The following is a 15,039-nucleotide window of genomic DNA, read 5'->3' as shown; positions in this document are numbered from 1 at the left end:
CTACCTCTCTCAACCTTAGATTGTCTTTGTTTCCATCATTCACTTGCATGTCCTACAAGCTTAAAAATGCATAAACTAAGTATATGATATCTACCATGTCTAACTAAGAATGGATGAAGCTCTTTTATTCTTTTCTCCTATGCTAGGTATGATAACGCACTAGTATTTTCACCAAAGAATGGAATGTCACTCTTAACTTTATAATGTAGCTCATCCTCACCATGACTTAAATGCAAGCTACTATAAATACTCATTTGTTTAAAAAAAAATTTGAAATTTTTTTTCACAAATAATTCTAAACTTTTTTTAAGATTTTCGAAAATGGATTATGTAAACGAACTTAGTATTTCAAATAAAATTCCTTAAGAGACTTAAGGAGACAAAAGGATCTTATGCTCACTTCCACGAAAGAGAGGTGAATCACTAAGGATTACTTAAATACTAAGTCTTTCTTAGCCAAATATAACTTTAAGTCATTTGTACCGTACTTCTCAAAGGGACTTAGACTTAAAATACAAGTAGACACACACTAAGATACTACAATTAAGGAAATCAATTAAAGCTAATCTATGTGGCCTAATGGTGGAGTTAGAAATAACTTTTTTTCCCTCACACTTACCAACTACAAAACACAATTAATCAAAGTCCAATGTTCTTTTTAGGACACATCCTAACAAGGCCAAATATTACAAGTCCAAAAGAAAGGCAAAGACAATTTTACAAGGAAAAGAAATACAATCAAATCACTCTTCCTCACCAAGTGTTTACTCTCTCTTGTCTTCTTGTCTTCTTGTCCTCAACCAATACCTCAAGCTTACCACAAGGCCTTCTTCACCTAAGATACTACCCCAAGGATGTTGGCTCACCACAAGGTCTAAAACCTACACCAAAAGAGGTTAACACCACTAAAAATTGCAAGATTGCCAAGGAATAAAGCAAGAAAAGGTCAAAATTAACAAGACTCTTTCAAACATAATTTTTAGGTGAAAAACCATGATTAAAAAAGAGACGAGCAAGTAATTAAATGGTTAAGAATAAAGGTGCAACACAACAAAAGAAATCCCAAAAAAATTGCTCTAGAATAGATTACAAAAAAACAAAAAATTACTCGACAAAATTATGGTGCTTTTTGTCTTTAGCAAATTTTGTGCAAATGGTTACCTATTGCCATACTTTTAGCACCAATTGCAAGTGACATGGCTGTAAAAACGACAACTCCAAATGTGTAAAACAGAATGCATAATCAACATAAAAGTGCTCACAAAGTTGGTGGAAAATGTACATGCATATGCTTTTTGCTTTTACTTTTTGTTTTTTCTTTTTGTACTTTTTTTGTTATTTTTTCTTTTTTCTTCTTGTCATTTCTTTTTCTTGTAAATTTTCAGAACATAAAAGACAACACTACATACCACAAATCTGATTTCAAATGTGCTTTTAGAAGTTTATAAGGTCACGCATACAAAATGGTAGAAAAATCCTACTAAAATCAAAATATGGTAAGAAACTAAAAAATGACATATATGATGTAACATCCCAATTTAGTAATCTACAACTACTAAAATGAACATTACATGAATAAAGACAAAACAAGAACTACAAATCTGATGAATAAAAATTTTCACCTGAAGAACAAACATAACTACCTATACTATAAGCTTCACTTTCCCCCCTTCAACTGCTCCAACTGAAAAGACTACATCCCTAAGCTCACACTATTAAGGTGATCATCGCAAAAGAGAAACAACATAGAAAGACAAACCACAAAAAAATAAGGATAAGCTAGTGTAATTTAATATTCATGCGGAAAATACAATTCAAACAAGCAAATAGGATACTCATACAACATGTGTAAAACATATAAGCATATATTGACCCGACCTCTTTAACTTGACTGTCCGGACTAGTATGAATATGTAGCTTTAGCCGTTCGTGCACTCGTGGGTGTAGTAACTGGAAACCCATCAGCTGCCACACGAGGTTAGCGCGTTATACCTCACCTAAGGTCTTCTCCCTTAGACTAGGACCTCCTGCTGTTCTCACGACATGAATTACCCATCTCTACTTGAGATTTGGTAATCATTAGAATGTCAGGATGAACGCCGTGGATTTCGCTGTCCATATTCATACTTTACCACCACCTTGATAACCAATCACTGAGACATTCCTCCTTGGAATTCTCTTTCATACCAATTGGAACATCATACTTTATTTAAATATTAATACAATTTCTCTTACATAGTAGATCATTGCAAATATAATAATCAATTAAAGTCAAACAATGAAATCAACATTTAAAGACCGGACAACATTTAGAAGAAGAAGACCGAACGACAACAACACAACCGCTGAGTACGACCGAACGGAAAAGATCAATATAACCTACGAAAAATACCGAACGGGAAAATACTCACAACACACTAGCATGACCGAACGGTCATTAACAGAAGACCCAGAAGGAGTCGAACACAGTTAAGATTGAACACCAATACAAGACCAAGCACTACCAAGACCGAGCCCTACCAAGACCGAGCGCTAGTACAAGACCGAGCACTACCAAGACCGAGTGTTAGTACAAAACCGAGCACTACCAAGACCGAGTGCTAGTACAAAACCGAGCACTACCGAGACCGAGCGCTAGTACAAGACCTAACACTACTAAGAAATCGAATGCTACAAAGAGATCGCACCCCCACCTAAGGCCGAACGGTCATGAACGGTAAGACTCTACAGAGACCAAACTCAGTTATGACCGAGCAATCAACAACGCTTTCAACATTCTGCATAATTCTGCAGAATAACTGCAGAATTATGAACAACACCTAATTTTACCAAAACTGAATATTTTTCCCAACGTCAAATCCCCCATACTTGAATCATATACCAAATTACACCTATCCAAGGATATCTAAACCTTTATAACATCATCCTAAAGAAATTCATACCAGATTTCACTCCACAATCTGAATAATCAACAACTCAAGGACCGAAAATCAGATTTCTTACTTTTGGTACAATTTTGAATGACTTAAGGGTTCTAACAAGTCCTAAACAATTCATCTAGACTCTCCCCATTCCCCAATTTCATACTGGATCAAAATTCCCCAATTTCACTACTCCACTTCCTCACCACTCACTCAACACATTAACATAAATATGCAGAAGTTAAAAACAACATGATCACAGACATTAACAATCCATTCAGGCATACCCAATCATCACCGAACACAATTCCATATACATGCAAACCTCAAACAGCATTCACAGTATCAAAATCAGAATAATATCATAAATTAAATTAACTAGCTTCCCTTACCTCTTAGCCAAACCGAACAACTCAACAACTTCAGAAATTTTTGCTCTCAACACCAGAAAATCCTAAGAATACCTATAGTTCACCGATTGGTGATAAGAAACCACCCAAATGACCAAAATGAAGTTAGAAAGGGGAAGAGAATACTGTTAAACACATGCAAATAACAAAGCTTTCTTGCATGTGCCAGAAATCCCAGAAATTCACGAGAATTTAAGGAACGACACTTACCCGCTCTAAACACGAAATTGATTGAGGGAATAGGAAGCTTGTGATGCCAGGATCACTCAGATGCCCCCTGATTGCTGAACAGATGAACTATGGGTGAAGAAATCTAGAGAGAAGGGAGAGGGAAATTAGGAAATAGTGGTTCTAGAGAGAAACAGTTTTAAGATAATGAATTGAGTGTTTAGAAATTTCTATTTATACTATTGGTGCATTTCAACATTAAAAGCTCAGTTCAGTTATTTTAATACCTCTATCTACTCTATTATTCTATTTTCTGGGTCTTTACATATGAAACCTAATTTTATGAACTTATTGATGAACTAACAACAAATATGAACTCAAATATGCAAAGAAAAAACATTCAAAGGTACTCAAATGAAACAATTTCAAAAATTGCTCAAACATATTGTCGCAATCGGAATCGCGACGGGGAGACGGCGAAACTCTTAAAAAATAATAAGGATTTGAAAATTAGAGTTTGAAGTTGCCACCATAGTTTATTCTGGAAAACTACGGAAAAACCATAAAATAAAGACATGGTCTACGAAACAAGTAATTATGAATTCGGGAGTCGGTTTCGCGTAGGGAAGGTATTAGCACCCTACAACGCATGCCCTAAGGCAGTACCTTTAATCAAATGTGCAAAGTTGTTGTGGTTTTCAAAATGATTATTTTCCCCAAAAATAATAATGCAAGACAATACAAATAAAAGAAAAATATTTTTTTATTTTTAGGAAGTCTGACAAGGATTGACCTTGCTCCTACGTATTCTCATGTGAGAAATCAGGGGTATGTAGTTCTTTTGAAAATATGTTTGGATAATTGTTTGAGAAATTGATTTGTAAAATAATTGAGGAAAATTTTGGATTTTTGGGAGGTGAACATGACAAGGCCTAGTCTTGCTCCTACGTATCTCTACTTTTGATGGAGAATCAAGGATCACATAGTTTTGGCTTAGAATGATTACTTGAAAAGTTTGATGATTTTAGCTTTTTGGAGATTTTACATATATATTTTTTAATTTTTGATATAATATTTAGATTTTGCATAATGAGCACTAGGCTGATGCGTACGATCGTACGAGTACTCTTACGAATTTTTGTTTATTTTATTGTTTTGCATAGTGAGCACTAGGTTCATGCGTACGATCGAACGAGTACTCATACGACTTTTTATTTATTTTATTGTTCTGCGTAATAAGCAATGGGCTGATGCGTATAATCGCACGAGTACTCATACGACTTTTTGGTTTATTTTATTGTTTTGCGTATTGAGTACTAGGCTGATGCATACGATCGCACGAGTACTCATACGACTATTAATATTATTATTTTTTAAAAAGTTTTATATATTTTTTTATCATTTTTTATTTGTTGTTTTTTTTAAGGAAGAGAGATGACTTCAAAAATCTATGACACACAAATGTAAAAAAAACATAAAATAAATGTGGTAGAAAATAAGATAAATTTATAAAACAAAAATAAAATGCTCAAAATTTATATATAAATGGAATAAGAAGAATATGTATACCTTGTTGAAGATTTGAATGATGGAGAAAAACCTTACTTGTAATAAGTTGGGAGAAGAGGTAGATGGAAGGTGAAGAAGATGACCTTGGAGTAGAAATGTGGTATGAGATTTAATGTGTATAGAGGAGTTAAGAAATGGTGAAGTGTGAGAGAAGAATGAAGTAGAGTTTTGGAATGAAATGAAGAAGTTTTATGTAAGAGAGAAGAAATGGATATTGTGTAATTATGTATGTGTAAATGAAATGAAGAATGTATGAGTATTTATAGAGTTATGAAGAAAGAAAGTTGATGAATAAAAATAATATAATAAGTGGATGAAAAAATTAGATGAAATAAAATATAATAAAAAAATAAATAGTAAAAGTTATGTGGAAAATAAGTTAAAGAAATAATATAAAAAAGTTGGTGGAGAAATAAAATATAGTAAATAGTAAAAGTTAATGTGGAAAATAAATAAAAATAATAATATAAAAAGTGGGTGGAAAAATTAGGTGAAATAAAATATAATAAAAAAAATGAATAGAAAAAGTTAATGTAGAAAATAAGTGAAAGAAATAATATAAAAAGATGGTGGAGAAATTAGGTGAAATAAAATATAGTAAATAGTAAAAGTTAATGTGGAAAATAAGTGAAAGAAATAATATAAAAATTTGGTGAAGAAAATAGGTGAAATAAAATATAGTAAATAGTAAAAATTAATGTGGAAAATAAGTGAAAGAAATAATATGAAAAGTGGGTGAAGAAAGTAAGGAAAATAAAATATAGTAAATAGTAAAAGTTAATGTGAAAAATAAGTGAAAGAAATAATATAATAAGTGGGTGGAGAAATTAGGTGAAATAAAATATAATAAAAAAAGTAAGTGGAAAAATTAGAAAAGTTAAGAAAAAAATAAAAATTAAATAAATATATAAAAAATGTAATAGTAAATGAAAAAGGTAGGTGATGTGGAGGGTGATGTGGATGGTGACATGGATGATGATGTGGAGAGTGGGGTGTAAAAAGAAAAATATAGTGGTGATGAAGTAAAAAATTGTTGGATTATTTTGGGCCACTGGGGTAAGGGTTAAAAGTTAATTTGGGGATGCAAACAGTAAAAAAATAGTATTATTTTTTTTTTGTTTTTATTCTTATACTTTTTTATTGAATTTTGTGATAAATTTTATTTATCCGGACAAAATTGGGTGCTGACACATATTTTTGGTGATTTTTGAAAAGTTAACTTGGAAATAAAGACAAAAGGACTGAACATGACTCTAGATAACATGGATGGATTAAAAATCAAAATGACCAAACCAAAAGATGAATAAAGACTCAATAAAAACTAAGAACATGATATCCAACACATTTAGGAGCATTTAGAAGGCACAAAACAATAGCCAAAACTATCTAATCAAAACCTGAAAAATGTTAATGACAACATTTTGGCAGCTCTGACCTTTGCTGAGTTTTTTCTCATAACTTTTTTCACAAAATTCCAAATGAAATGATTTTTTTTTTGTTGGAAACTAGACTCAATGGGTTTTAATTTAACTATAAATATGTATTTTTTTGGACCTTTGAACTAGATGCAATTTAACTTTCAAAATAGTTACAATTTATTGTAAGAACAAGTGATAGATGGAAAAAACACATCACAAGTAAAGAAAATAACATCTACAACACAGAACAATAAAGGATAGATAAGGACCAAAAGACTTAGCTCTTAAAGAACCAAAACTCTTGATACCAAATGATACCAATCTCCTAGTTAGGTTGGGCCAAAGCTAGAAGGATGCAATGGAGATGATCCCTTGAAGATATATGGTGCAGAAATGTGGTGGATCATCAAGGATAGAGGTTGGAAATGCGAAAGCTATGGTTTTTGTGAGACTAGAAGCTCACAACGATATGGTGATTAAATGATGATGTTGTGGTGTTTGAAGGTTCTAAGAGAGGTTAGGCCAACTCAAAGAGGAAGGTGTCCAAAGGTGGTCTAAAGGATATAGTTTAGACCATCTTCATGAATGACTTCAATTCTTCTTGTAGATGTTTGACCATGGCTAGGGGTATGCCATCATTTGTAAGTGGAGTTAATTAAATAAGCTTCCTAGTGTAATTATTCTTAAAATATTGTTTACATAGGCACATGCTGCTTTTGCAGTTCTCAACTTTAGTGAGAACTGCACACCTGATATCTTAATTAACGCCATACTTAGATGGAATTTTAAGCAAACTGCTTGTACTTCTTCAAGTATGTTAATGTTATAATGGTCATTTTACTAAATTATATAATTGAATTTTTCCTTAATTTTGGATTTTTTTTATAAACATTTTAGAACGTAAGTAGATGGTGCAAGAAACTGCCTTAACTTCTTTGGCATCAGCTGCTTATTCTTTTCAGGTACTTTGGGAACTTCTTTATTCAATCGACATTCATAATTATTACTTTTCTTGGATTACTCATTTAATACCATGGTCTTTCTTAGGAACACTTCCAAAAATATTACGATGTATTAATGCCTTATCTGAAGGCTATATTGATTAAAGCGACCAACAAATCTAACCAGATGCTTCATGCTAAGTCCATGGAGTGTATCAGTTTGGTTGGAATGACTATTGGGAAGGAGAAGTTTAGGGCAAATGCTAAGTAGGCAGGTATTTCTTAGTACTTTATTTTTATGCTTATAATTTATATAAAATTTTGATTTGTAAGGATATATGGTTGGTTTTGTATATTCACATTTTATACTGCTTATCATTATTTGGAAAAATAGTTGGTCTAGAATTGGAGGGTGGGGATAGGAAGTTAGGTGCTTCTGAAAATTCTTTAAACACTTCCTTTTCTATATTATTTATATAGCATATGCATGAATGCCTATTGGACTATGTTTAGTCTAATGACTTTAATTTGTTACAAGGATGGGATAGACTCTACAAATGTCTAGGATAAGATTTTCTTCCTTACATGGAGTTTATTATGCCTCCATTACTTAAATTTGCTTCACTTAAGTCCGATGTAACCATTACATCAGTTGATTCAGACCAATGATATTGAGGATTCCGATGATGAAAGCTCTTGATTTTAGTCCTTCTCAACTATGAATTTTAGTCTTTCTTTGATAATGCTCGAATCTACTGCACGTCTTGTCATTTTGGTTCTGTTCACTAATAGTTTAAGCCTTAAATGTTAAGGCACATTTATTGCTTTACTCTAGTCCTTTTGATTATGATCAACCTCACCACCATGACCACATAAAACTAATATCTACAAAATCCAAATGCATATTCTCATTTTGTAATAACAATTTTATACTACTGGAGAATCAGAATTGCGCATCAATACATTATTTGTATAGGCTGGATGATTCAAACCAACTTATGTTTATCCATTGTAGTATGGAAACTATTACTCTTAGGGACAATCAAATTGGGATCAAGACTAGTGTTTTAGTGGAGAAAGCTACAATGTGTAACATGCTTTGTTGCTATGCTGATGAGCAAAAAGAAGGATTCTTTCCATGGATTGATCAGGTTAGAATGTTACTTTCTAATGGAATCTTTTTCAACTACTGTATTTTTGGCTTTAGTTCAATCTCACTAAGAGGCCTTATCAAGGAGAGCTGATCTAGGTTAGCATTATCACTAGAGGTAGAGTGAGATTGAACATTTTATTGGTGAAACTATTAAGCAATTGGTTTTTCTATAAACACAATTCATAATATTAGAATATTTTGGTGTCATTAAATTCAATAAACCATGTCGTGTGAGAGAAGGCTAGATTGTTGTTTATTTTCTTCCATTTCACATGCATTACTTGTCTTTGTTAAGTAGTGTGCATGAGTATTACGAGTTGTTTTGTCAGATGCTTGGGTAATTATTGATCCATTTCTTGTGTCTTTTTTTGTTTTCTTCCCTTCCTTTCCTATAGTGCATTATAAATCTGCTTTGGATGTGTTCCAATGTTTTTTTTCCTCGTTTAGATCTCTAGAATGCTTTTGGATGAAAGGCAGGTCAAATCTGTTGTTGACAAGATTAAGTAAGTGATCACAACTAGTTCACGCAAAAAACGGGAGAGGGGTGAAAGGACCCAAGCTAAAAATTTTGATACCAAAGAGGGATACATTATTAAAAAGGAAAATGATAGTAAATTGTGGAAACTTGGCTACAATTTAGTAGTATATGTAGGTTAATGTAATATTTGGATTGAATATATAGTTTTATGTAGAAATAATGTATTAAATATTATTAGACAATTTAATGTATGAAATGAATTTCATCTTGTTTGTTCAATTGAATCTATTGATTTCTAGGTAAATTGATTGGATGTCAAATGTAAGCACGTAATCTTTAAAAAAACAAAGTTTTTATGATGTATGTCATAGTAGGTTAATTGTGAATAACATGTATTATGACAGGCGAATGAATATCTGTTATAATACATGGGAGATATTATGATAGGTGAAAATAACTGTCAGAAAACCTCACATATTATGGCAGGTAAATTGAACTACGTCATAGTAAATTAAACATATTATGATTGATAATTGAAAGTTTGTCATAATAGACTGAATATATTATGATAGGTGACAGAAAGTACGTCATAGTAGGCTGAACCTATTATGACATACTTTTTCGCTACGTCATAGGATGCGCAAATAGAACTATGACACTAATCCATTTATCATAATATGTCCATTTTACCCGTCACAAAAAGTCTTTCTGCACTAGTGATGTGAAGACCTAAACTATGACCTTTGATTATATTTCTTTCAAGCTTATATTTGAGCTATCTAGTATAGGTTTTTGTGGGCCTTTTATTTTGACCCTTGTTTGGGCTTTTAGGCCTAGTAGAATAATTTAAGCTTAGCAAGGATGGGCCTTGTGTGTAAGACATGAGAATTGGGGTTAGATGAGCTAGCTTAGGCCTTAAGCAACCCTAATTGGCGTGTCAATACTTTCCAAGAGGTGTGATATGCGCCTCTCCACGTGGGAAGCATGATCTTGCCACCTAGGTAAGCACACTAGAAGCATGCTCTCCTTTGGCTCCAAATTCAAATTTGAGAGTGTGAATTTTTTTTATCTCCTTTTAGAGATAACTTGCTTGCCTTTGCTCCTATAAGTAGAGAAGTTCCTCTCTTATAAATTCATTCATGAATATAGTATAAAAACTCTATTAAGATGATTCTATACTACTCTTCCTTCGTGAATCACTCTGGACTAGAGCTTCCCTTTAAGTTTTCTCTAGTCATCATTTTTTGAGAGTTTACCTAACCTCTCTTGAGAGCATCTTCCCACCACCATTATACCATCATTGAACCTTAATCTACTTCATTTCTTCTACACCAACCTTACTTGTCTTAAGCCTCACACATATGAGCTTAGAGTAGGAGTCATGGGAAACATTCAATTCAAAATGCATTTTTCATACTTTTTAGATTAAGTATTTCGAAAGACATTTTTCAAATCCAAAAATACCACCCAATCCAGAATGTATAAAAACGAAGGTGTGGGGACTTTTATTATAATTTTTATAAGGAGTATCTTGGGATTACAACTTTTATGGGATGCAAAAAAAAAGGAGGGTGCAGGAAGAAAGACCGTTCATCTTCATTAGTCCTGTTAACGTTAAATGAGGATGTACAGATTTTAAGACTCAGTATAGTCATTGAAAGGATGTTATTATTCACTAACATAATCTAGAACAATTTCTACTTATTGGGAGACAATGAAAAAAAAATTACGATTCGTTAAAATTAGAGTGACTTTCGAACTCTATTGCATTTTTTTTCTAATGTTATTCAATTCAGTAGTTATTTGTTAAATTAACGTATTTGTAATCCAATAGTTCAGTTATTATTTTTCATATAAATGAAGTTTATTAAATAGGAAAAAAATACAGCAAATTGAAACCAATCTTAATTTTGAAGCGGATGCATAGATATACCAAAATCTAATCTAAATAGTTACTTGCTGTCACAAATTCCTACATTCAAACTTAGAGGTTAGGAATTTAGGTATCTCCACCTTTATGAGTTAGTTAAATTTGGTGCATTCAGTAGTAATATCTAATTTGTACAGTTTTTTTCTTACTTATCATTTGAAAAACTCATGTCTGACATACCATTATGACCTAAATTTGTGTGCACTCACTTAAACCGCAGGCATGTTACTATAACCTAATTAGTAACTTGTATTCCGAATATGTCTTTGCGCCCTATATTTGTGTGCCTAATACCTTCTTATCACCTAAATTATATGTCTAACCCATTTTAAGTGACAACGACTTATTAGACATTCTATATTTTATGTAAATGATGTGTAACCTTTTGTAGGTTTGATGTGTAACCTTTTGTAGGTTTGATGTGTAACTTCTCTTATATTTTGTGCACCCTTTAACTTGTTTTTGTGATTGTGTCATTCTATAAGTTCAGAACCGGAAAAAAGTCTGCAAAAGATTTGGCTTTTGTAATTTTCTTTTTTCTAAAGGATTTTCAATATGAAATTTACCTCTGGACCACCACTAGCGTATCCATCAATTTATCAAGGGACCAAATAAAGAAAAGAGAGAGTAAAAGTTCGAATAAGGAAAAGGATAGGAAGAAACTCATCATTTCAATTAGATCACATCCTTGACCAACAAAAATGAAGAAAACGCTTCCCCCTCCATCCCTTGCGGTCTACAAACTCACCACACAAACACCCAAGTTCTTCCTCTTTGCGTCTTTTTCTCTTGCTATTTAGTCAACATATCATTTTCGAAGTTTCAGAAAACAGAAAATTTATTCCACTTAATGTTCTTCAGGACTACTAATATAATAGGTGTGGACTTAGCTCTTTGTACCAATATTCCAACTTAGTCTTGAAAGGAAACGTACATCAAATTGAAATTTCTGAGAGAAAAGGTATGGGTATATCGGACAATAGTTGCAGCCTTTACGTAACAATCCCACCTAATATTGTGTAACATAGCGAACGTCGTTACTATGGTACATATAAAGTGATGGATATAAATAGAAGCAGTTTTATCTGTTCTCCAGATTCATCACAACTGTTGCCATATTGCAACTACAGGGCGCCTTCCCAAGAACAAATACATATTGCCAGGCAAAACTACCCTCTCCTCTTTGTATACAATTCTACCCAAAATACTTCAGACATCGGAATAATATCTGAAAATCTAAGAATAGGTCGAAATTTATTCCGAGGTTATGAATTGGTGATTTCTTATAAATTATGAGAACTAACTGTTCAATACTGCTAATAATCAAAAACCGCAAAAAAAGGAACCGGGCCAGTCAGTGAGCTAAAATTGCTAGAGACAAAGATACAAGACAGACAATTGTATTGAAAATAACACTGTAAGGTACACAGCTAGAAAACAATGACCTGCGCGCCGTACTGGAATCCCTAACAATTTTTTAAACGCCTATCTCAAGTTAAGATCATTTCCTCCCAGATTAGGGCGAAGGCAAACTCGGACTTCATGCTCTTCTGGTCCCACACGATGTTTTGGCACCAGGATCTCAAGCACTGATCCTTGCCCGTCATAGTATGCTTCTATGTTGGCATCTTCAGGAATTCGGGTTGAGAGAGGGATTTCTCGGACAAATTCTCCAGGTGGGCAGTGCTCTGATGATGGATCTGTAAGCTTGAATGTTCTATCATGTCTCTTGATGAAAGGTTTTCGAGAAGTGCTCATACACGAAACCTTTATGATACCGTGAGTCAAAGTGTTCTTCCATGAAACTTTCACATTTGGAAGATCTACAAAAGGCAGACTGATGATAATCAAGTAACCTTGTTCATCCTCATAAATAGTTTTTGCAGCTGTAACTGGTCCATGAACACTCTTTATCACCCCACTGAAGTCATTCAACCAGTGTTGCTCACTTGGATGCATTTCTAGAATACGATCATATGGAGTATTAACAGCCAAGTAACATTCTTCTTCATTTCCATGAGGGAAAAAGTCCTTCCTCTTTTTGCTGCCAACAGGAGAGAGGTCCAACCCATCACCATTACTGTGGTTAGAGAGATGAGTTGATAAATTCAGGCCAGATCCATTAAGTAGTTTCTTCGAGTGTGCATTAGGACCACTCTTGATTGGGGGAGGTGGTCTCTCGAGCTCAAAGTCTGTGTTGGGAAGATTTCTCCACGAACTGAAATCACTTGCTTCTGGTGGGATTGTGAAATTCAAATCTCGCCCGGTGAGTTCTATCCACCTTTTTCGATCATCCTCATCCAGGGTCATTAGATTGGGAGCGGAAACAACCTCAATGCCATGCACACACTGAGGGTTTGATAGTCCTCGGTAATGCTTTCGCTGCATCCGGTGGGATCGAGCAAAACCCTTGTCAACACTAAAAGGAAACGGGCACTCCCCTTGGCGAGAATGCCCATTCATGTAACTCCTCAACTGCATCTTACCCAATGCATTCTCCGGCCTCTCCTTGAAAACCCACATGTACATGTTTTCCATATCATGTTGAACCATGAAAACATCAAGCTTCAGATCAGATTTATCAAACCCTGAAACACCGTTGCTGTCCCTAACAATCTTGGCCTTAGATTTTTCATTTAAAGCAGGCTTGAAGTAAAAGCTGAAGAAAAACCAAGCCCCCCATATGCTATCAACACGCTTTGCACACTTCCTCCCAGCTTTGGGCAGATTGAGAAAACTCTCAGTCTCATACCCTTGGGTGCCAAGACCAACATCAAGAATATCACAAGGCTCAGAATTCCACGGCTGTGGAGGCGGACTACGCTCAGCGGAGAGGGGCAGGTTGATATCCGGAGGACAAGAGAGTATAATTTGGCGATTCATCTCCAAATCCAGTTCCTCATGAGATGATGCACTTGAATCCATTGACAAGAGCGTGGAGGGGTGGTGATTCTCCATTAACAAAGAAGCAAGACCCATGCTAGCTCATCTCGTTGATGAGTTTTATTGCCGATTCTTACAATATGGCCATCCCAAAAACAATTCAAGAAAACCTTATAAATCTCTTCATCTTATCAATCCCCCTATATCTCAGCTTCATCGAGCCCCCAGATATATCAATTGAGTTGAATACAAGAGAAAAGAAATCAACAAATCCAACCTATTCGAGATAAATAATAATAATTATTATTATTTAATTTTCTCAATATATTAATATAAAAATTGACCTGAACGACAACAAGAACAGGAACAGAGCCGACTAATTAACTATCTATATATAACTCATAGAGTGACATAGTGATATGTCATCAATCTGTAGAAGAGAGGAAGAGATTTGGTAAACGCTATAGGGGAAGTAAATTTAACCCTATTACACTTAACTCAAAAATCTCTCCAAGATGAGGAGAAAAACACTGAATCAAAACCATCAAATCCAAAAAGAAAAACAAATTTTGAAATAGAAACGGAGTAGGATGGAGATCTTCAAGGATGATTACCTTATGGGATAATCATCAGAGAATCGACAAGAAGAGGAACCTTCATAATCGACGAAGTATCATAAAAAACATGTTCTCTACACATTCTCCTCCGGAATATTTCCCCCAATTTCTTGTCCCCCAAATGAAAACCCTATTTGTAATTTTTGTTATTGTGAGACAGAAGAATGCGGGTGGGTTGTGAGTTAAATCGGAACGGAGAGAGAAAGAAGAAGCGGTTTCATACGTTTCTTCATAACAGACACACATTAATATAGTTGATGAGGTTTTCAATCAAATTTAAAAATTTACTTTAAATATTTGTATTATCAATATCAATACTAATATTAATATCTGCCTATCAGATTTTTATCATGATAATGAAATAATTTTTTAACATAATGAAAAAATAGAACTTTTTTATTAAATTTTTAAAACTGTTATAAAATATAATTATAAAATAAATAATTTTAATATTTTATTATAAGTACTTTTTTATTTTAAACAATAAATTAAATTTAAAAATAGCATAAAATTTAAAATAAAATAATAAAATAAATTACATTGATAAGAGT

General features: G+C 33.5%; 1 protein-coding gene across 1 annotated transcript; it reads right to left on the bottom strand.

Moving 5' to 3' along the window:
• Window positions 1-12,325: 12,325 nt before the first annotated feature.
• LOC108326600 (uncharacterized) lies at window positions 12,326-14,715 on the bottom strand. The gene is made up of 2 exons (XM_017560192.2): window positions 14,486-14,715; window positions 12,326-14,148 (listed from the first exon to the last, which is right to left on the bottom strand). The coding sequence occupies exon 2, from the start codon at window positions 13,965-13,967 to the stop codon at window positions 12,474-12,476; it is 1,494 nt and encodes a 497-aa protein (XP_017415681.1). The 5' UTR covers window positions 13,968-14,148; window positions 14,486-14,715; the 3' UTR covers window positions 12,326-12,473.
• Window positions 14,716-15,039: the final 324 nt, after the last annotated feature.

This window comes from Vigna angularis, chromosome 3 (assembly GCF_016808095.1).
Source record: "Vigna angularis cultivar LongXiaoDou No.4 chromosome 3, ASM1680809v1, whole genome shotgun sequence".
NCBI lineage: Eukaryota > Viridiplantae > Streptophyta > Magnoliopsida > Fabales > Fabaceae > Vigna > Vigna angularis.
Note: the sequence above shows the minus strand (reverse complement) of the source record. Positions and strands in the feature narration are given on the sequence as shown.

What these genes read in the sequence shown, in the direction of transcription:
- LOC108326600 (XM_017560192.2), bottom strand. Translation starts at nt 13,967, where the DNA reads ATGGGTCTTGCTTCTTTGTTAATGGAGAATCACCACCCCTCCACGCTC.